Below are 21822 nucleotides of genomic sequence, written 5' to 3'. Positions count from 1 at the left end.
CCCCAAAACTCTTTTTATACTCCTTATTCCTCTCCTTTAAAATGTGAAATAATTCACAAACGTACAAACATCTTAATTTTATGTTAAGAATGTAATAAAGATTATTCCTATATTTGATTGAATTATTGCATCGAAAAGTTCTAAATATAAATTGTTATTTTTGAATGGCCCTTTACCTTGTGCAGATATTGGGCTCCCTGTGAGTTCTTTACCCCCCGCAATGCTTGTAGTGGAGAATCAAAATGGCGGCCATTGGTCGTGATGTGAACAACTCGAACCGGCTTTCTGAGGCTTCACAGTTCTTTAACCGTGAAGATATGGATACCTCAGGGGAATATCAAGCCGAGGACTCTACCACGGAGAAGGTATCTTTATTTGAAGGGTGTTTACTGTTGTTAATCAAACGCTGAACTTGTTGGAATGACTTTGACACAAGACAAAATGCATGGAATATACTAAGGGCGCATGTGTACGTCTATAAACTTGAGATTATCTTGTAGAATGCCACCATATTCATTTAACTGAGTAGTTTAACTGTATTAGTATTTATAACAAAAGCATTATGGCGTCTTTCACCAGGCTTGTTAGTAAAAGTTTTGTAATATATGTTTACATAAAAATAACTTACTAATATTGATCAAAATGAAATAGGTTATTGATTTACTAAATCAAGCCCAGCTAGAAAAAGAAGGAAAGCTCGGTTGCTTAAAACAAGTAAGTTATTATTCTATATATAATATTATGCAGCTAATGGATGTAATGTTTTATGGACCACATTTCATTCCCTTGAGTGTTATTCCTTTGTTTTCCTGCAATCCTTGAGAGGGTACCTTAATATTCATAATAATCAAACAGGAAGAATGATAGTAGAGGCCCTATTAGGGGTAAATTCCAATGAGCCACAGGGCCTTGAAAATGGTGACATGAGAGCCACGAATTGGGGATGAAGGACAGACTTCTGTAATGAATTACTGACAGCAAGGCCCGGTTTTTGCTAAATTCCGACAAGGGACATAAGAACATCCTGAAATTGTGACATAGGTGGTTGTGAAATTCAGACTGAGGACATGGGTACCCCACTTATAGGACCTCGTAGTACTGTAAGTGTTGCCTGGTTAAACAGCTGGGCCCAGTTGTATGAAGCCTGGATAGCACTATCCAATAGATAATAAGATTTAATATTATCCAGTGGCTAAATTTATTGGATAACAGCATCAACTTATCCACTCGATAAGGATTTATCTGCCTAATAGCGCTATCCAGGCTTCGTACAACCGGACCCTGATTATTACCATGTCCTTGCCTCCCTCTATTGACTATACCATCATCATGCAGTGTGCCGCAATTTAGTATGTACTATGTCGTACTGCTCATACTACGTTTTGTATTTGTACAGTACACGTACCGCTTATTAATCTTATACCTTTGTTTCAGGTCCAAGAGTTCATCATAAACAAAGATCCATCATTATTAGACAATTTTCTAGATGTAAGTTAAGTATATAAGTAGATATATGACAGATACTGATCTTTTGAGTAGCTCAAAAAGAATTATAACTTGAAATAAGTAATGATAAAAGTGGCAATACCACTTTAAACTCTTTCAGTTATGAACACTAAGCAATACTTATCCAATTCTTGTTCTTTTGTAAAGGAAATTTTAGTGTTTCAGCAAGACAAGTCTGCAGATGTTAGGAAGTTTGTAGTTGGGTTTATCGAAGAGGCTTGGTATGTGACAATATTTAAACTTTAATTTTCTTACCAGACTTTTTAAAGATTGGGCTACCTGTGGTAGGGTAACAACACAGGAATCCCAAAATCAAAAAAATAATATAGTTTTCGTTATATTGTAGTAAAAAAGATGTTGAGCTATTTGGAAAGGTTCTTGGGAATCTTGCATTAATGTTGAATGATGAGAATGTCGCTGTGCAGAAACGTGTTATGCTGTGTATCACTCAGCTGTACAAGTATGCATTACAGGTAAAGTAGAACAATGTAACACCACTATCCCCTCCCCCTATAAAATCATAGAACACAAACATTTACGTTAAGACAACCCCTACTCTCCTATGCCATGTAGAATCATGCAGAATCAAACATGAGATGACACTTTCATCCATCATTTGTACAATTTAATCAAATCAATCAAATTATAATATTATATAATTTATAAATTTTAGAATTTTAAATTATAAATTATAGAATTTCCTTGGGAAAGTAAAGTGTTTCTGGTCTCTTGGTTGCCAAACATTATCTTCTTGAAACCAAAAACACTGTTAAAAAACATAAAACAAAGCATTCATTTAACATCCCTCCCTCACATTCCTGTGTCAGAGATTATTAGGATTACTGTTGAATTAGTGTTTCTGTATGTTTCAGTATGTGTGCAAGAAACGAGTCATTACTGAAGAGCTGGAACAGATGTGGGAGGTATAGTGACCTAGTTCAAGTAGTATATTATTTAAATGTGGCTAAAGGAAATTTAGGCAAAGTTAAAGTCAAGGAACGCTGGCCAGCGTTCTTCAGTTGCTGCGGGGGTGCCTTCAGGGGCTTCATAGCACATGGCATGCTACGTTTGTTGATATGACCGGTTTTTGTTAGGGCTAAAGTGACGAGGATGATTCTTCGCAGACTTGGCTCTCCCCTTCGGGTTATATTCGGCCCCTCGGCCGTGAGCAGTAGTGCGACCTGCTGCAGCTTTTCAGGCACCTCCCTCCAATTCATCCGTGCCGATGAGTTTAACTATTTGTTTTAGTTTATGTGCATATATTTTGTACCATCATCAAGCACCAGGGTTTGAAATTATGGCATTGAACAATATCTGGCCAAAGCTGGGACTTGTTTGGTCAAATCTTTGCCTTGCCGGTCATTTTGACCAGTGAAGTTTAGTCAGAAATGATACATGACTAAGCTTAAACTAATTTGACTGTGATCATGACTGGCGACTGTTATTTTGAGCCTCGGGCTCATTATTCATGTACTGTTACGTATATCATATTAAAGTGTATGCAAGAAATTTATATGAAATGTAATAATATTATCATGCTAAGCATTCGTATTGATTTCCTTCTCTGCAGTTGTTGACTGACATCAAAAATCAGATCATTTCCATGCTTGAGTCTGACAATGATGGGTAGGTCAGATTTGTATTTGGTTGCCATGGCTAGTGTTACTTAGTATTACATAATCGTATATGATGATCGCAAGTATGATTCACAACGTATCATTCTGCTATGACATCATGAATACAATTTATAAAATAAAGTAGTTCGGCAGAGTGACTCTTCTTCCACAGGATTTTAATTGGAATTTAAGAGTTGATTTTTGTGGAGGGAAGAAAACTAGAGAATCCAGAGAAAATCTCTTGAAGCAAAGAATACAACCAAAGAACAACTCTACTCATATATGAGCTACAGGGGCTGTATGTCTAGGAATCAAATCTGGGTTGCCTTCTTGAGAAGCAAGTGCCCTCACCCTTCACCCATGCTTCTCAACATTAGGTTATAGAAGATAATAGTCTTTCTTTCTTGCTTGTAGAATAAGAACCCATGCAATCAAGTTTATGGAGATGTTAGTCCTCGTGCAATCCAACAAGACACAGGTATGCTGACCTTTTTCATTTGCAAACAAATTCAATACAAGTAACATCAGAGGGAAGTAAAAGAACCACTGAGGACGTAAAGAAACCCTGGCAGTGACCACCCTCAGTGCCTCCACTTCATACTAACCATCTCTCATGCTTGTAAATTGCACAAAAAGCAACCTGTCATTCACAACTCAATGTAAAGCGGCTTTGATTATATTCATATAGAAAAGGCGTTATATAAATTCATCATCATCAATTAATAGTTAACACATTGTTATCAGGATTCTGAGTCAACAAAGAAGGGAGAGGCAGACTTTTCTCTTGATTCAATACCAAGAAACCATCCTCTAGTGAGAATGCCAGAGCTGAGAGAAGAAGGGGGTACAACCCTAGAAGCTCTGTTGACGCTGAGTGCCTCGCCTACAATCTCAAGGTAGGGTTATGTTGCTAATGTTGTACATCGATAATTATAATCTTCTAATAGTATTTTATTCTCGAAAGTTGAAAATGTTTCTGATGATAATGTTGGTGATTTTGTTGACAATAATGTTGTCGATGATGATGATGATAGCGATAGTAATGATGATGGTGATGATGATGATGCTGTTGGTGCTGATAATGATATCACTGCTGTTCAATCAAATTTTCAGTGTTAACTTGATGGCATCTCTCGGCACACTATCCAACATTGCCAGACAAAGACCTATCTTCATGTCAACTGTAGTGCAGACCTTTGAGTCTCTTCATGGTAAGTGATCTTATTGGAGGCTGAAAAGCTTATCTTGAGTGATTTTGAACCAATTGCCACACTTCAGGGGTGACCATGGGAAGCAAGCGAGCAACGAGACAGCTGTTGTTTTCCCAGGCTAACCATTCTGTTATTTTTTTTCCTGCAGCTAACCTTCCTACTTCTTTATCCAAGTCACAAGTTAGTAGTGTTAGAAAAAATTTAAAGGTAAGTTGACTCTATGTTGTTGTTCTAACATTTATTTCCTAACAAAACCAGCATCATTATCAACATCATTATCATCTACATTACCAGCTTCATTGTCATCACCGACATCTTTATCACCATCAACATCATCAACTTCACCAGCATCATCATCAACATCATTATCATCTACATTACCAGCTTTGTTGTCGTCATCAATATAATCACCATCATCATCAGCAACACAATGACAACAACAATGACTCTGATATTATGATATTACCATTAACATTAACATTACAATCTTTCTAAATCTTTCTTATTTTTTAGCTTCATCTAATGAACCTGCTGAAACATCCAAGTTCAGGTAGCCAACCCTCATTGTATTTCTTTCTTTCCTTCTTTTCTTCCTTTCCTTTTCATTTATCTCTTTATACTATCAATGACTGGTAAACATTCATAGTTGCTTGTTGTTAACACATTATTTACTTTCTTTGCAGTTGAATTTCTTCCTCAAATAACAACGCTATTGACAGACCTCGGAGCATCACAGAATGAGGTACAAATGCTTTGAATATCGTGACGAATGTCCTTATCGTTTCTCATATTCCTGACAACTTTATTCTTTTTTCTGCAGTTACAAAAGAACATGCCAAAACCAACTCCAGAATCTTTAAAAAGAAGGTGAAGAAAAAGCCTTTTTTGTATCATTTTCTTCCGGAGGGAGTTTTGTAAAACTAATAAATTATGTTTTTTATTCCTAGAGCGGAAAATGAAAATGCTGCAGCCAACAAGAAGTCCAAGCTGCTGGATGTGAGTATCAAAACTGGTTATAAACCTGCTGTAAACCAGTTGTGAACCTGTTTTAGAATAGGCATACAGTAATACTGCTTCTCAAATGGATTTCCTGCACTCGGCCAATTAAGAGTCAGGAAAAAAACACCATCCAATCACAATGCTTGATTCAGAATCTATTGTAATTAACAGGATTATTAATTATTTTGTTTAAGATGGATGATCCTGATATTATCTCCATGACAACGGCAGAGGCGATTGACTTGACAGCACAAGACTTAATACCTCTCTTAGACAAAGACAATGTAACCAACCTTGTACTTATCAGTATGTTATCTCTACCGGACAACCTGCCGACAAACTTTAGTGATACCTACACACCTATTGCCGCAGCTGGAGGACAGGCTCAAGTTGCTCATTTAGCCCGGCTTTTGGCTTCGCAGATGACAGGAGTAGGGGTTGGTGTTGGGTTTGAAAGAATGGAAGCTCTTAAGAAGGTCAGTTATGAAGGGAATTCATGTTGAATAGCTATTATCGCAGGGCAATAATAGCTATTATTGCATTACAAGTTTTTATTTACCTAAGGAGAAAATCTCTAATTTTTTGCTCGACAACACAGCTGCCATGAAAACAGCTTGTACTTCAAATTATCATTCACACATGATATATTAGTATATGTAATAGGACTCCATGACTTGGAAAATTCCGAGGACTTCCAAAATTGGATGAGGCCATAGGCAGAGTCCAATTTGGTAGTCAGAGGAATGATTCGAGTCTAATTATTTCTTGATTGGGGAGCATGAAATCCCATTATCTATTAATTATATAGACGCCTAATTAATCCCATATCAACAAGACCTGTGCAATTAAGAAAATAATTGGACAGTTACATATATGGGATTAATGAGAAGCTGTATAATTACAATAATTATTATACTACAACAGTTATTAATTTCATTAATTACAGAAGTCAGCTACGCTTATGCTTTTGAGTTATATTAATTGCCCTAAAACCACTCAAAGGATTGAGTGTTTAGTTAGAAAAATGATGTTTTCAAATTATTATTAATCAACAATTAATATATTTTTCTCCATAATCTATTTTTTTCAGGCTCAAGACCCAAGAATTAAAAAAGAATCAAATAAATCCATACCTGTGATTGGCTCCGACTCTAACTGGGACGCAGATGCTGAAAATGAGAATTCTGGAGTAAGTTTATTTGTTCTTCTTTTAGATCTTACAGTGGTACAGTACCGCTATTAAAAAGACACCTTACAGACACTAAGCACCTGGCCTGGTGTTTGTTTGTTTAATATACCTCCTCGGCTCAAGCATGATGTCTTTCATTTCAAACAATGTGTCATTCCCTGGAGTAACATTTTTTTGTTTAATGGTTGAACTTGGTCGACACGAGAAGAAACAAACAAAGAATAAGAATCTTATTCTCAAGGGAATGACACATGGTCTGAAATGAAAGACATTATGCCAGAGCCAAGGAGGACTATAGAGGTGTCCACTGTATAGAGATTCATTTTACTATGAATTGATGAAGGTTGTCTGCTTAACAATGGAAGTATCAGTGTATATTGATACAGTGGGAAAAACAGTTGAAACAGTTCTTTAAATATCTATTTTTATAATTTGTCTTTATTTTTTCCCCAGGACAAGAAAGACTCAGCTCTCCAAAGGATATTAAGTAAGTATTGAAACATTTCTTCTATATCTGCCAGTTCTATGGGGTCCATTTTATTTCTAATCATAAGTCGTTTCAGTCATTCAAAAGTGAATGAAAGTGGAGTAATATTTCCCATTATTGATATTTGTTTTACTACAGGTGGGCAAATAGATGTTCTTAAAGATAAAGGGAAAACAGAAGGAAAGAAGGTACCATGAAACCTTCCAGATATATCATACCATGAACATGTTCTTCCCATTCCATATCCCATCCCATTCTCATCCCACTTATATTCATTTTCGTTTCATTTTCATTCAATATATCGAAAGGGCTACAAGCTTATTATTATTTAGAGCTCCTCCCATTCCATATCCCATCCCATTTTCATCCCACTCATTTTCATTTTTGTTTCATTTTCATTCAATACATTGAAAGGGCTACAAGCTTGCCGTCATTTAGAGCTCCTCCCATTGCGCATCCCATCCCATTCTCATCCCACTCATATTCGTTTTCTTTTCATTCTCATTGAAGATCTTCCAACCAAAAGAAGCTGCTGTGCCTCAACTGGTGAGTTGTCGTCCTTTAATTTGGCTTATTTTATTATTTTATAGCGCTCTTTCTTCATGATACTCATAAGACCTTACATTGAACCCATGGTCTCCCACTTAAGGTGTCAGATGCTCCACCAACTGAGCCAGCTGTCAGTCATTCAATTACTAATATGAGTCACGTAATAATTAGAAATTTTTCTATAACTTCTAAAAATCACTCTCTTTTTCTTTCTCATCAGCGAATGCGCAAAATAAAAGCTTTTAAACTGTCAGAGGTTACCAAGGATATGAGTTTAGAGGAACAGCACAAAATGCTTATGGCTGCTGTCGACAGAATAATCAAGGCTGAAAGTAAGTAGTTCTCCTTATAGCACATATTTTAGTCTCTTCTACACCTTTATTGGGCAGCGGCCATGGAATGATAGAATTTTGCTTGTCTAGCCTCACGTTCACGCACTTTGGGATGATTTTGAATGGGCTAAAACAAATGTGGGAATAAGCCAGGCTGCTGTGTGTAGGACTATTTTTCTAGATGTTTTGAAGAAAATGTTTTAAGGCAGGCACCTGTGTCACTGGGTGTCAGAGAATGTTTAGATCTGCACACCTGTATGTAGCTTAGCTATAGTATTGGCTTCTAAACGCAATATTTGAGGACTAACTTATTGTTTTCTTGTTTCAGACAGTGCAGTTAGAAGTGGTGTACAACAAGTAGGTTGACAACTCCTTCTTGGATCAAATCAATTGTTATTTACATACACAATTGTTCCATGCCTTAGGTCTAAGAGATTCTGTCACAAGCCAGAATAGCTGTTGATATATGATTGTAAAGCACTGTGTATAAAAATGTTTTGACCTTTGTTTTACTTTAGGAAAGAATCAAGCTGTTGATTGGTTTAGCCATCCAGGCAGGTGGTGATGTCAGAGAAGGTACTGTTTCAAATTTTACGCTCTATTCCTGGACTTGGTATCACACATGTGAACAGTATATTGGGTCTCTACCTTGATTTGAAATGAAATGAAACAAACTAAATTACAATTTAATCTTTTATCTTAAGACCTAGCTGTTATGTATGAGAATAAAACTATATTATAAACTACTAATAAAAGAGACTAGGGACTGTATTTATTATTTACGGGATCAAAATTAAATTCCAAACTCCTCCCCTCACCAATAACTTGAATCTGTAATTAACTAGCCCATTAACTGAAAGCCAAAAATTTCAGTCTTTGTAGTAGAAGGTGGAGTAGTGGCACTGAAAGCAATAGTCTTTGACTTCTGGGGTCTTGGGTTTAATTTCTGGACTCAGCATCACATGTGAATTTGTTGGGTCTCTCCCTTGATTCGAGGGTTTTTCTCTGGGTTTTCTCGCAATAAATTCCAATTCAATCTGTGAGTTAGCCATGCCCTGACTTAGATCAGCCCAGAGGTTGTTTCAGGGTTCTATCTGTGAGTTAGCCATGCCCTGACTTAGATCAACCCAGAGGTTGTTTCAGGGTTCAATCTGTGAGTTAGTCGTGCCCTGACTTAGATCAGCCTAGAAGTTGTTTCAGGGTTTTATCTGTGAGTTAGCTATGCCCTGACTTAGATCAGCCCAGAGGTTGTTTCAGGGTTCAATCTATGAGTTAGCCGTGAACTAACTTAGATCAGCCCAGAAGATGTTTTATGCCCTGACTTAGATAGACTCAGAGGTTGTTTCGGGGTTCAACAATACCAATGTTTATAGCAAATATTCTCAAAGGTCTCACTAGAAATGATCAATTGTATCTTGTCAGTTCTCCATAATTACATCCAAGAAGACCCCCGTATGCACTATGAGTTAATACAGTCATGGTTATATCAGGAGTACTTGATGTATGAGATCAACCAAGAAGAAGGCTATCCTCCTGACCTGTCAATGTATAATGAATGCATCTGCAGACTATTGGAGGGATTACAGCAGCGAATGGACCCCAAAGACAAGTATGTAACACCTCTTTACCCACAACCCAACAGGGCTTGATCATCGGGTACTTCACCTCTCACTGCCAGCTTTTTCATCATCAGCGGATACAATAAATTAGTTAAATAATTATGGAATTGAACGCAGCTGCCTATTTTGTCAAGAAAGCCTGACACTTAAAACATTACTTAATTCTCTGTACCAATTGGGGTATCCCCTAACTACCCCTCCCCTACATGGTGATTTCCTGTGCCCACTTAATTCCTTTTTTACCCCTCCCACGAAGATTAGTTGTTTTCTTCCCCACTCCCACCCCTATCGCGTTGTTTTTGGTATTTGGTATTTATTTTTTAAAAAATTTTCAACGCCTCAATAAGAAATGGAGTTTTTCCTGAGTCTTGGAAACTTGCACGTGTCACACCTATTTATAAAGATGGAGATAGGAAGGATCCTAATAATTATTGTCCTATCTCGGTTCTTCCTATTCTTTCCAAGGTGTTAGAAAAACATGTTCATTCTTCACTCTATGAATTCATGACTGACCATAACTTGCTTTGTGTTAATCAATCAGGCTTTCGCAGAGGCCATTCCTGTGAGACAGCCCTAATCAAAATTGTCGACGTTCTACTTATGAATATTGACAAAGGTCTGCTTAGTGGCTTAGTAGCCATTGATTTTCGTAAGGCATTCGATCTTATTGATCATGATGTTTTACTAACTAAGCTCCAACTCTATTGTCGCAGTGATTCAGCCATTGCCTGGTTTAAATCTTATTTGGAAAATCGTCGACAGTCTGTTATGATCGCAAAACGTTTATCCTCTCCTAAATCAGTATCTCATGGTGTTCCTCAAGGTTCTGTTTTAGGACCTTTGCTTTTTATAATATTTGTAAATGATCTATCTTTAATTACTAAAGAATCTACACTTGACATGTATGCTGATGATACAACTCAAACTGTGTCAGGGAAAACTCTTGAAGAAGTTGAATCTAAGTTGGCCGATGAATTTAAACCTATTCAATCCTGGGCGTCACGGAACAAAATGATTCTTAACACCTCTAAAACAAAAGTCATGCTTGTTGGTAGCTCTCGTAAACTATCTACTCTTGAACGTGACATTTCAATCGAAGTAGGTAACACAAAGTTACAAACAACTGATTCAGTTAAACTGCTCGGTGTCCAAATTGATCGATCACTAACATGGGACTCTCAAATTGATAGTATTGAGCATAGAGTTTCACAACGTATTGGCTTACTTAACCCTTTATGCCCCAAGTGAGCCATATGGCTCACTTCCGTAACTGGCTCCAATTCCCAAGTGAGCCATATGGCTCTCTCAGACCGTGACCTCTTCTAGCCAATCAAAAGACATGTTATATCTTTGTTTTGATGCTCTATCGTATTCTAACCAATAGGAGAAGAGTTTACATTTATTTTCATACCAAATATGGCATAGGTTGTCACACAAGTTCGCAGTGAAAATTATAGTTGAAGAAACACGTTTGGAAATGGAGAGCGATAGCGACTCGGAAGATTTTTTAGGATTTACGAACGACGATATTCAAGCCTTGAACGACTCAGACTCTGCTTCAGACTCTTCTGAATCAGATATTTCTGTTTCAACAGTGAACACAGAAGATTTGTCTGATTTTTCCGTCTCAGATGACGAAGAAACTGAGCCACAAGAAGATGTAAACACTTGGGGAAATGGCAATGGAGTTGTGAATGTCGCGCCATTTGTATCTCGCTCTGGTCCTGTCTCTGGAGTTGCAGAAGATGGAACTGCACTGGACTTCTTTCATTTATTGTTTCCCGAGGACTTAATCGAACTTATTGTCAGAGAAACTAACCTGTATGCCCAGCAATGCATCGCTGTGAAGCCCGATCCAAAGTGGCGTGATACAACAGCCGAAGAGATCAAAGCGTTCCTTGGTCTTCACGTCGTGTTTGGAATAAAAAAGCTCCCTTCAACTCGACTGTATTGGTCTAAAGAACCTCTCCTTGGAGTCCCAGAGATCAAAAAAGTCATGCCAAGAAATCGTTATGATAAACTAAATCAATATCTACATCTCAATGACAAATCTAAAGCTCTTCCGAGAGAAGATCGGCAACACGACAGACTTTACAAAGTTCGAACTGTTGTTGATCGTGTTTTACAGCAATGCCGCGAAGAGTACATGCCAACGAAGAACGTTGCTGTAGATGAAGCTATGGTTAAGTACAAAGGCAGGCTTGGGATGAAGCAATACATGCCCAACAAACCCATCAAGAGAGGAATAAAGGTCTGGGAGTGTGCCGATTCCTCAAATGGCTACGTGTTGGACTTCCAAGTTTACACGGGGAAGAAGCAAGATGGCGGAGTCGAACATGGCCTTGGCTACCGTGTCGTACATGATTTAACACGGACAATCACAGGCAAAAACCATCATGTCTTCTGTGATAATTATTTCACATCAGTTCGTCTAGCCGAAGATTTATTAAAAGACCAAGTCTATTTATGTGGCACGATAAAAGCTAGCAGTTCGGGTTATCCGAAGGAGTTAGGGAAAAAAAACCCCGACGTGAAGCGCTTAAAACAAGGCGAATCCTTGTTCAAACGAAAGAACAATCTCGTGGCAACGGTTTGGAAGGACAAGAGGCTTGTCAACTTTTTAAGCAGCCAGTCGAATCCTGTTGGAGACGACACTGTAAAACGAAAACAACGCGATGGAACCATTATCGATGTGCCTAGCGCTCCTGTAGTGAAGAGCTACAACGCCAACATGGGTGCTGTTGATCGCAGTGATCAATCTCGCGGCTACTATGCTGTCGGACTCAAGTCCAGAAAGTGGTGGAGATACCTATTTTGGTTTCTCATTGACTTGAGCATTGTAAATGCCCACATTTTAGAAATGCTGGCGCCAAATCATCGCTCACGAACACAGCTTCAATTTAGATTAGAACTTGCAAAGGACTTGATCGGCGAATTCAGTTGCCGCAAATTATCCTGTGTTTCTGGATCTTTGCAGGGTGGCCACTGGCCTATTCCCTGCACAAAAGGCCTCTGCAAAAGATGCCTAAGGAAAAAAGAAAAGAGCTGGTGCAGATTACAGTGTGAACTGTGTGGAAAGCGAGTGTGTTTGAAGTGCTTTCGCAACCATACCGCTAGTGACCTAGCTTGATTGGACCGACTTTGGACGCGCCAAATTCAAAATTAACTTAACTTTAATTATTTCATATTTGTGAAAACCACTTGACTTTCATGATAGATAACTAGCTTATTCTTTAGCTGCATGTCTCAATATACATTTTTATCATTTCTATATTGAATTATTGATCTAGGAGATGATTTATAGTAAATCTAATCCATGTGTTTGCAATATCAAACCTAGAACAAAATGGCTGAGCAAGTATGTTTTAGGTTCTAGGATTTTCAGTAGTATATTCTCATCAGATTTTATGTATTTACTACCTTATGATGTTTAAAAATAAAGTTTGATATTAGATCTATAATTTTTCTTTCTATTGTAATGCAGTACCTTAGCTTGCTTTGGCATTATAAGGCAAAATCTAAGGCATACTCAATACTGCACAATGAATGTTAATGACCCTTGGGATTAGTGCACAACGTAAGCAAGATTCCCCATGGGGCATAAAGGGTTAAAAGGAATAAGAGGTATATACCTCATCCGGAGAGAATTTTGTTTTACAATACACTTATTAAGCCACTTATCGAATATTGTGCCCCTGTTTGGGGAGGTTGTTCCAAGGAGGGTAAATATCGCCTTCTTAGATTGCAGAAAAGAGCAGCTAGAACAATATTTGATGCAGCACGTGATGCACCTTCTGTCCCTATGTTTAACAAACTTGGTTGGATTCCTATTAATGAATTGTGCAATTACTTGACCGGTGCTCTAATGTTTAAGATCTTAAATGGGATTACTCCTAGTTATCTACTCAATTACATTAAACCCATGAAAAATGTTCACAAATTTGAAACTCGCTTTTCTAAGTACAACGTTAAGGTACCGAAAATATCATTGACTACAGCTGGAGGCCGCTCATTCAGTTTTAGAGCGTCTACTTTATGGAATTCCTTCTCTGTAGAATTGAAAACTGCATCTTCTATAAATAATTTTAAATCTAAATACTTATCGAGTATTCTTTTAAACCAGGAATCAATGGACCATTTTAAGATTTAGTTAGTTTTATTGGATATAAGTATATTTTTATTATTTATTTATAATTATTTAATCATATTCTAGTTAATATAGACTAAGTCCAGGGCTTGCGCCGGTGTGGTTGAAGACAGGGAGACCTGGCGCGACACAGAGCGATCTGGCGTGACGAGTCGCGCCAGGTCTCTCTGTTCGCGTGGCCTGGCCCCCACATAGGTGCGAGTCTTCGACTTGGTCTATAATATATAATATATTATTCTTAGTACTTTTTTATATATGTATATTTATATTTTCATGTAACTATTTATATTAAGTCTTTTGAGGGCCACAAGTTTGTAAGCTTTTGCTTTTGGGTGTTACCCTCTTTAAATAAAGTATATTATTATTATTATTATTATTATTATTATTATTATTATTATTATTATTATTGTATCTATTCCTTCCAAGATGGCTTCCTGTAGACTTCTCATCCCATCCTATCTTCTTTCCATTTACTTATTTACTTTCTTGTTATAAATTTATGTTCAGGTTATTTACACGTGTGGTCTTGGAGGCTCCCATCATCACAGAACAAGTCATGCTTATGGTCAAGATACATTGTGAAAATCCAGTAGGTCAACTTCAGACTGGGATAACTAGTGTTAGCTGAGTTGATTGTTATTAAACAAGTGTTTTTAGTTGGCCTGTATCTAATGGACCCATTGTACTTGGGTGAAATGTTTTACCATTTCATCTCACTTGATATTTACCATTATAGGAAACTCTACAAGTGGGGTTTGCTACCTTACGAGACTTGATACTCAAGCGTCCAGCTACACAACATCAACACCTACAGACATTACTAGAATTAACCACACATGAGAAAGAACAGGTCCGTGTGCAGGCTATACACTCTGCTAAGAAACTACACACAAGACCTGAGTTTGCATTGGACATTGAGGTAAGCGGAGACCTTGAACTTTTGCTCTTGAATTTGTTTGCATTCTTCCATCCATCCATCCATCCATTCATTAAGTCCCTTCATACACTCATCCATCCATCCGTCAATTCATCTATCTATCCATCAATTAAACTTTTCATCCCACCCTTTCATCCTGCCGTTCCTCTCTTCCATTTACCCATACAGTACTATCATAAATTCATCCATCCATTTATCTCATTTATCCATCCATCATCCATCTTTCCCACTCATTTGTTTATTCCCTACATCCATCCATCTGTCTCATCTATCCATCCATCCCCTTCATTTATCCCATTCATCTGTCTATCCCATTCATTCATCCATCTATCCCATTCATCCATTTATGCCATCTATCCCAATACTTCATCTATCTATCCCATCTATCTATCCCATCTATCAATCCATCTATTCATACATCTATTCGTACATCTATATTTCACATAGCATTCAGCCTAATATAACCCAAATATTTATCTTTTACTCATTATTTTCTCATTACCCTTCTCCAGACTTATGCCATGTCCTCACTAGAACTGTTACTAAATGAGAAAGCACCTGTAGAGGAAGGTCTAGAACCAAAAGGTATTGTTATCTGCACAAACCAAGTATTCTGTTCGTATATCCATTCAGGGCCTGCTGTCTTTGTGTGTATTTCAAAACCATATTTTAAGATACAAATATTTTGTACTTTGTAGAATGGACCGACGAGAGCATCAAGATTTGTTTGTATTTATACTTGGCTCTGTTACCCCAGAATCATCAGCTCTTCCATCAGTAAGTGAAACTTAAATTCATCTGATTAATGGGGGGGGGGGGGGGGGGGAGTCTTTCTGTCTTGTATATTGAAGGGGGGTCTTTCTTATATACTTGTATGTTCTAAGGGAGTACAGCTCTTTAATCCAAGTGTTCTTGAATTTGAGACAGTGTACCAATAACCAATATGCCATTTCCAACCTCTTGAGAATGATTATTTGTTTTATTTGCACGCCTGTTGTGTCTTCTCACTGTTACCATAACCATTAGAGAGAGAAATAATATTAAAGGGAATTACAGTCAAACTAAGAAAACCAAGAACACCTAAAATATGTCTGAAATGTTAACATCGTGTTCTGACCAATCACATGCAAGAATGAATTCATTTCTAATTAACGGTCCCATCTGATTGGTCAGAAGACGATGTTCAACATTCCAGACATACTTTAGGTGTTCATGGTTTAGGTTTGACCAATCAAAGAAAGGAATAGAACTCAAGGGAAAGCATCCCCAAACTACAACTTACTCTGTTTGATTCTACAAAAAATATCGCTAACAATGCTTTTGTTTGATATATTTAGGCTTGCTGTTATCTACACCGCATCTTCTCAGATGATAAAGAGAGTTATAATACGACATCTAGAAACCCCTGTAAGTGTTCAACCCAAACCTGATGGGCTTCCTGTGGCAGCAGATGATTTACCACAGGAATCCCATGTGTAGTTTATATCGTTTGTTTATCGATACTAATTGTGTGAAATGTAAAAGTAATTCAGATGTGTTTGTTTAGATACGTGCTATCGGCATGGCGTCTCCCGATTTACTACATTTAGTGGAAAACTGCCCCACAGGATCAGAAACACTCATCGCTCGTATCCTCAACATCATCACAGACAAAGGTAGCTTTTTCGTTTGTATTTTGTTGTTTTACATGAATACTTTATCCATTTTTATTTTTATCTTCCCTTCCTTTGAATAATTTTTCCCATTTTCTATTTTATCGTGTTGTAACAAGTTGTATTCTAAGTCTATCCCTTGTCATTCTTTCTTTTCCATTTCCATTCCCTTTCATTCATCATTTTTTTTCATCCACTGCAGTCACGCCCTCGCCTGATTTAGTCAAGAAGGTCAAAGATCTCTACCACAGGCGTGTATCTGACGTTCGTTTCCTGATCCCTGTGTTAACGGGACTCGAAAAGCAAGAGATCATCGCTGTGCTCCCTAAACTCATCAAACAGTCACCCAATGTCGTCAAAGAAGTGTTTAATAGGCTCCTGGGGTGTTTTCACAGTAAGTTATTAGTGAAACAAAATGTTTTATATTTAAAACTGACCCCATTGTCCTCATCAAGCGCTATATACATGAGCCTCTGGCTCGAGAGAATTTGACAGAATGACTTCCCGCGTTATTGAAATAAAATATATTACCTTTACCTTTTTGTCTTTAAGGTCTCCTCATTCACTTTACGATGATTTTATAGTAAACGTATATCTTCATTATAGCAATTTTTGCGTCCTTCTTAAGTTAGCGAGCATATCCAGTGAGTTAGCGATTGCACTTGGTCTACATGTACCTTATATAATCATACCTAGGGCAGACTCCAAACGTTTGGCTTCCATTAATCAAATTTTCCACTGTCTTAGTCAAATTCTAATTGACGAAAGCCAACAACCTAGATGTATAGAATTTTTCGAGGTCGCGTTGACATGGAAACCACCCTGATGGCTATACTGCACTGCGCATGCTCCTTACATTTTACTACATTCTCAGGTGAAGGCAAGGTATCAGGTACCAGTCCCTTGAGTCCATCAGAGTTACTTGTAGCTCTTCACATGATAGAACCTTCAAAGAAAGCAAATGCAAACGAGTCTAAAGGAGACATACGATCTGTTATGAAAGGTGAGTCGGCAGTAGTCTGCTCAGCAGTCTGCTCTATAAGATAAATGAATTCTGTTATCAACAACATCATCAACAACAACACTGTTATCGTACATATTATCATCATCACCATCATCACCATCATCATCATCATCTTCATCATCATCATCATCACCATCATCACCATCATCATCATCACCATCATCATCATCATCATCATCACCATCATCATCATCACCATCATTATCATCACCATCATCACCATCATCATCATCACCATCATCATCATCACCATCATCATCATCACCATCATCATCATCACCATCTTCATCATCATTATCATCATCATCACCATCACAATTATCATCACCATCATCATCACCTTCATCATCATCATCATCACCTTCATCATCATCATCATCACCTTCATCATCATCATTAGCATCATGTATCATCCTAACCATCACACCCTTGTCATCATCGACAGCACCATGTATTGATCACCGCCACAATTATCATCTGTAGTAATAGCATGTATCATCGTGATGATGCCCATCGTCATCAACATTATCATCAACATCATTTATTATCGTCATCATCATCCAATAGTAAAACAGACCCTAATAGACAGACAGACAGACACATTATTTGAATTGATCCATACCCTGAATCTTATTGTACAGCTATCAGATACTGTTTCGATGAAAAGACCATCTACACACAAGAAGTGCTGGCTATCGTGCTGCAGCAGTTAATGGAAGTCAATCCTCTACCAACGTTATTCATGAGAACCGTAAGTTAACCAACGAGAGGTGTTTGCGTACACTGTATGTACTAACTAGTTTAGGATAGAAGGCCCACCCCTTCACACCCCGAATGCGAGCAAGAAAAAGATACGTATCTCAATGTCTTTATGCGTGAGAGGGGGACCGGAATGTTGCGTGTAGGAAGCCAAGTGAATACTCTTTAATACGGCATAATAACTATCTTAACTGTAATCACAATGAAAACACTTTACTTATTAATTAAAGAGAATTAAACAGATAAAGCTATCCTTTGCCCAAGATCCTGGTCCTCCTGCTTTTTGTGTGCTTGTACGCGGGTTTTGTCTTGGATAAATGTGTCAGTACAATGAAGAACGAAATCCTCTGTTGATACTAGTTTGATAGGATACCTAGCTATCTCCCTGGGATACGGTTTGAACATTTTCATTACGATCATCTCCACAGGTAATCCAGTCACTGAGTATTTGCCCAAGATTGATCGGATTCGTCATGAATCTCTTATCAAAACTCATTACAAAACAGGTACGTGTATCAGAGTTTGGAGAATCAATAGGTTTTGCCTGTTGTCCATGCTCATTCCCTTCCTCTTCCGCTGCCTTCTTCCTCCTATGCTTGTCCCTTTCCTTCCCTTCCATCTTTTCCTTTCTCCTCCTGTGCCTTCTCTTCTCCCTCCCTATTCCCATTCTCTTCCTTCCATTCCCATCCCACTTTCCACCCTTCTCCTGGTTCACCGAAGGTGCAGCTCCCTTATACTTGTTTTACGAAGGTAACCCTTTGTACCCTGTGGCCAACAAACATCCCGCCTTCGTTCAATATGTCCTTCATTGTACTCTGTTACTTTTTCTTGTATTAGGTCTGGAAGCAGCCTAAAGTATGGCAAGGGTTTGTCAAGTGTTGCCAGGTTTGATTGATGACATTTATTGATATATATTACTTTATTATTTATTAATATATTGCTCTGATGATCACTTGAGAAAAACGTCTGCGCATGTGTAGCTGTTACAGCACGTTTTAAAGAAATTCAAGGTTGATTTATTTTATGTACTAAAGATATCGTAGTTCCAGTCAAAGTTGAACAGAAAGCATAGTAATATAGCGAGAAAAATGCATAGAAGTCAAGTGGAGTAAAACTTCTTGCAGTAAAGTTTTTCCAGGCAGTATTTAAAACCAGGAACAGCACAGGTCTACGTTTTGGATCGAGATTGCTTACTTGGCGATTGAACGTAAGCAAAAAAAAAAAAAAGATTTAAAGAAAGATTAACAATGTTTAACAATTTGAAAACGGATAATGGGATTCGAACCCACGTCCACCGACAGAAATTTTTAAAAAAATCGATTCCACTGTGCCATACCCCCGAGACATCCGCAGAGCTGGGGCGGCGTATGGACTTCGGACCTGACGGCGATTAAATCCTTCTGCCCTTTGGTGCACGGATTACGCAAGAAAATGTTCTAGCCAAAGCATCAGGGGAGAGACCAGCCGGCCCCCAGACCATATCGGCTAATCCCTTGCATCTCTGCCACGCACGGAATCGTTGAAAATTCGATGTTAAAAAGTCTAGTCCATTCGGTGCATTGTTTTCACGGCTATTGTTATTTAAACGTGGTCCACTGGCAAAAATTGGGGTTTCCAAGATACTGAGTCAAGCACGGTTGAGCGGGGTTAGTAAATGGATGGGTGACCTTAAACTCAAGCTTTCATTCTCTTTTTTTTTTTTTTAGTTATTTCATTTAGAAGCTCACTAGCTGTTTTATTTACGATATTGATATTTTTCTTTATTTTTTTTAATTTTAAACTATTTTAAACTTTAATTATTTTGCTCGCACTTCGCAAGTCTCCGAGCGGCAGATAGATACAAAACCGCACAAAATATAACTCGTGTGCTGATTGGCTGATATTCTTGACAGATTTTTATTTCTCTTCATTTTCAGATGACAAAGCCTCAGTCTTTCTCTATTTTACTCCAACTTCCTCCACGTCAACTGGAGAGCGCTTTCGAGGTAAGAAGACATTAACGGATCTAAAAAATTTTCTAAGAAAATATACTCAATTTAATCAGTATAAGGAAAAATAGTTGCGTTTGATTTGTGTTAAATTTTGCGTGTTGTGCAAGGTTTATTCAAAGATGTCATAAAAATCCCACCGCACCGTTACCGTATCCTATGACCACAGAGTAGGCTCCAAAACTTATGATTTTTGCTTTGTTGTACCCGCAGATATGTCCTGAGTTGCGTGACAATTTGGTAACACATGTACAATCATTCACTCCACATCAGGTAACGCATTTCATTACAATGTAACTTGTCACTCTTTTTTATCTCTCGTCGTCTTTACTACTGCATTACCCTACGCCCACTAGTTGCTCGTTCTTGACCTACTGACACCTTAAAGATGGGTAGGCAAATCTTGGGGGTGGGGGTGGGGAGGTATTCCTTTCTACTGGAGGTTGTCCTAGGAAACTAGCTGACCCTCCAGTGCATCTAAAGCCTTGCTAATTTTCATCTTTCTTATCAGAGAGCACACATACCAAGATCAGTGCTCCAGATCCTCGACAAGGAAAAGAAAATCGAACCTGAACAAATAGATAAAGAACAAGTGGATCCCAAGCAAGATAACATTGAGATCAAAGACGAATTATCCACCAAAAAATTACAATCACAATCGAGTGAAGACCGGAAGGATCGACGGAAATCTCGACGGTCTCATTCGGGATCGCCGCCACCGAAAAAGGAGCGAAAGGATCGCGGCGAGGCGAGCGATAGTGAAGGGGAAATAGATGACTCTGAGACAGAAACAGTACATGTTAAACAAGAACCTGTTTAACCGACCGACTCGAGGGCAGCATAACCTGTGTGATCGACCAATTCAAATCAAACGTGAACCTGTTTGACCGATCGCTAAAGTGGAAAATCAACTTGTTCAACCGACTTAAGTCCAACATGAACCTGTTTGACCGACCACCTTAAGTAAAGCAAGAACCCGTTTGACCGACCACCTAAAGTCATGCAAGAACCTGTTTGACCGACCACCTAAAGTCAAAGGACAACTTGTTTGACCGACCATCTGCAGTCGAATAACAAAGTTTGACCGACTTACGGATTGACTCCAGTCTGTTTGAGCGACCACAAAAAAACGCTTTTGATAACACTAGCAAGTTTTGAAATCTTTGAACCCATTGTAAATAAAATCTGAAAAGCTGAAAGACGACCAGTAAAAAACATTTCGTATTCTTTAAATTCGTGTGCATTTGTGAGCAGACGAAGGCCTGTCTTGGCTTAGCCTGCTGTGCAGACACTAAAAACGTCTGCACAGCAGGCTAGTCTTGGCTTGATCTGTTGTCTGTTCATTTATCTATTGGACCCTAGTGGTAAACAAGAGCAAGGGTTTAATGATCGTGATGACTGTGTTATCTCGTGTGATTTTCATGATGATTGTGATGGCGTTTGCGTAGGATTGGCATTTCTTGACGACTTCTTTAACTGAAATTAATTCACGAATAATTAGTTTAAGATGAGCTAAGCAGGATTATTGACGTCATTTGTACCTCTTTAATATTTGTTTAACTGAGTATTGATCGGCTTACTGTGTCTGCAGGTCATCCAGATCGTCAGACCATCTTGTCAGCTACGAACTCCTTCATTTATTATAAATTTATTTAATTTTCCATACCATCTTTTCATTCCCTCTCCTCTCTTCCCATTTGGAGCTTTGCAGTCCTCTTCCAAAGGCCCTCGTCCATCCTTCTTTAGGTCGGTAGGTGGTCAGTGATGAATGAACCAACATATTTAACACACAGTTGCAAATGGACTA

At 38.1% G+C, this 21822-nt stretch overlaps 1 protein-coding gene across 1 annotated transcript; it reads left to right on the top strand.

Annotated features, from left to right (window-relative positions):
• Positions 1–237: 237 nt before the first annotated feature.
• Positions 238–21676, top strand: LOC116301216 (symplekin). The gene is made up of 38 exons (XM_089024406.1): positions 238–365; positions 652–714; positions 1435–1488; positions 1654–1727; positions 1853–1979; positions 2379–2429; positions 3077–3132; positions 3537–3600; positions 3867–4018; positions 4236–4333; positions 4482–4540; positions 4847–4883; positions 5017–5075; positions 5154–5200; positions 5281–5329; positions 5527–5808; positions 6423–6521; positions 6975–7008; positions 7147–7196; positions 7519–7554; positions 7778–7889; positions 8218–8246; positions 8408–8465; positions 9312–9498; positions 14163–14244; positions 14392–14574; positions 15105–15177; positions 15291–15369; positions 15930–15999; positions 16139–16247; positions 16447–16638; positions 17119–17247; positions 17910–18019; positions 18456–18533; positions 18865–18912; positions 19944–20012; positions 20229–20288; positions 20527–21676. The coding sequence occupies exons 1-38, from the start codon at positions 243–245 to the stop codon at positions 20833–20835; spliced, it is 3591 nt and encodes a 1196-aa protein (XP_088880532.1). The 5' UTR covers positions 238–242; the 3' UTR covers positions 20836–21676.
• Positions 21677–21822: the final 146 nt, after the last annotated feature.

This window comes from Actinia tenebrosa, unplaced genomic scaffold (genome assembly GCF_029948245.1).
Source record: "Actinia tenebrosa isolate PJP-AT-01 unplaced genomic scaffold, QUT_ActTen_1.0 PGA_scaffold8__29_contigs__length_14323225, whole genome shotgun sequence".
Lineage (NCBI taxonomy): Eukaryota > Metazoa > Cnidaria > Anthozoa > Actiniaria > Actiniidae > Actinia > Actinia tenebrosa.
The sequence above is the reverse complement of the archived record's forward strand: the minus strand, read 5'-3'. Positions and strand labels throughout refer to the sequence as shown.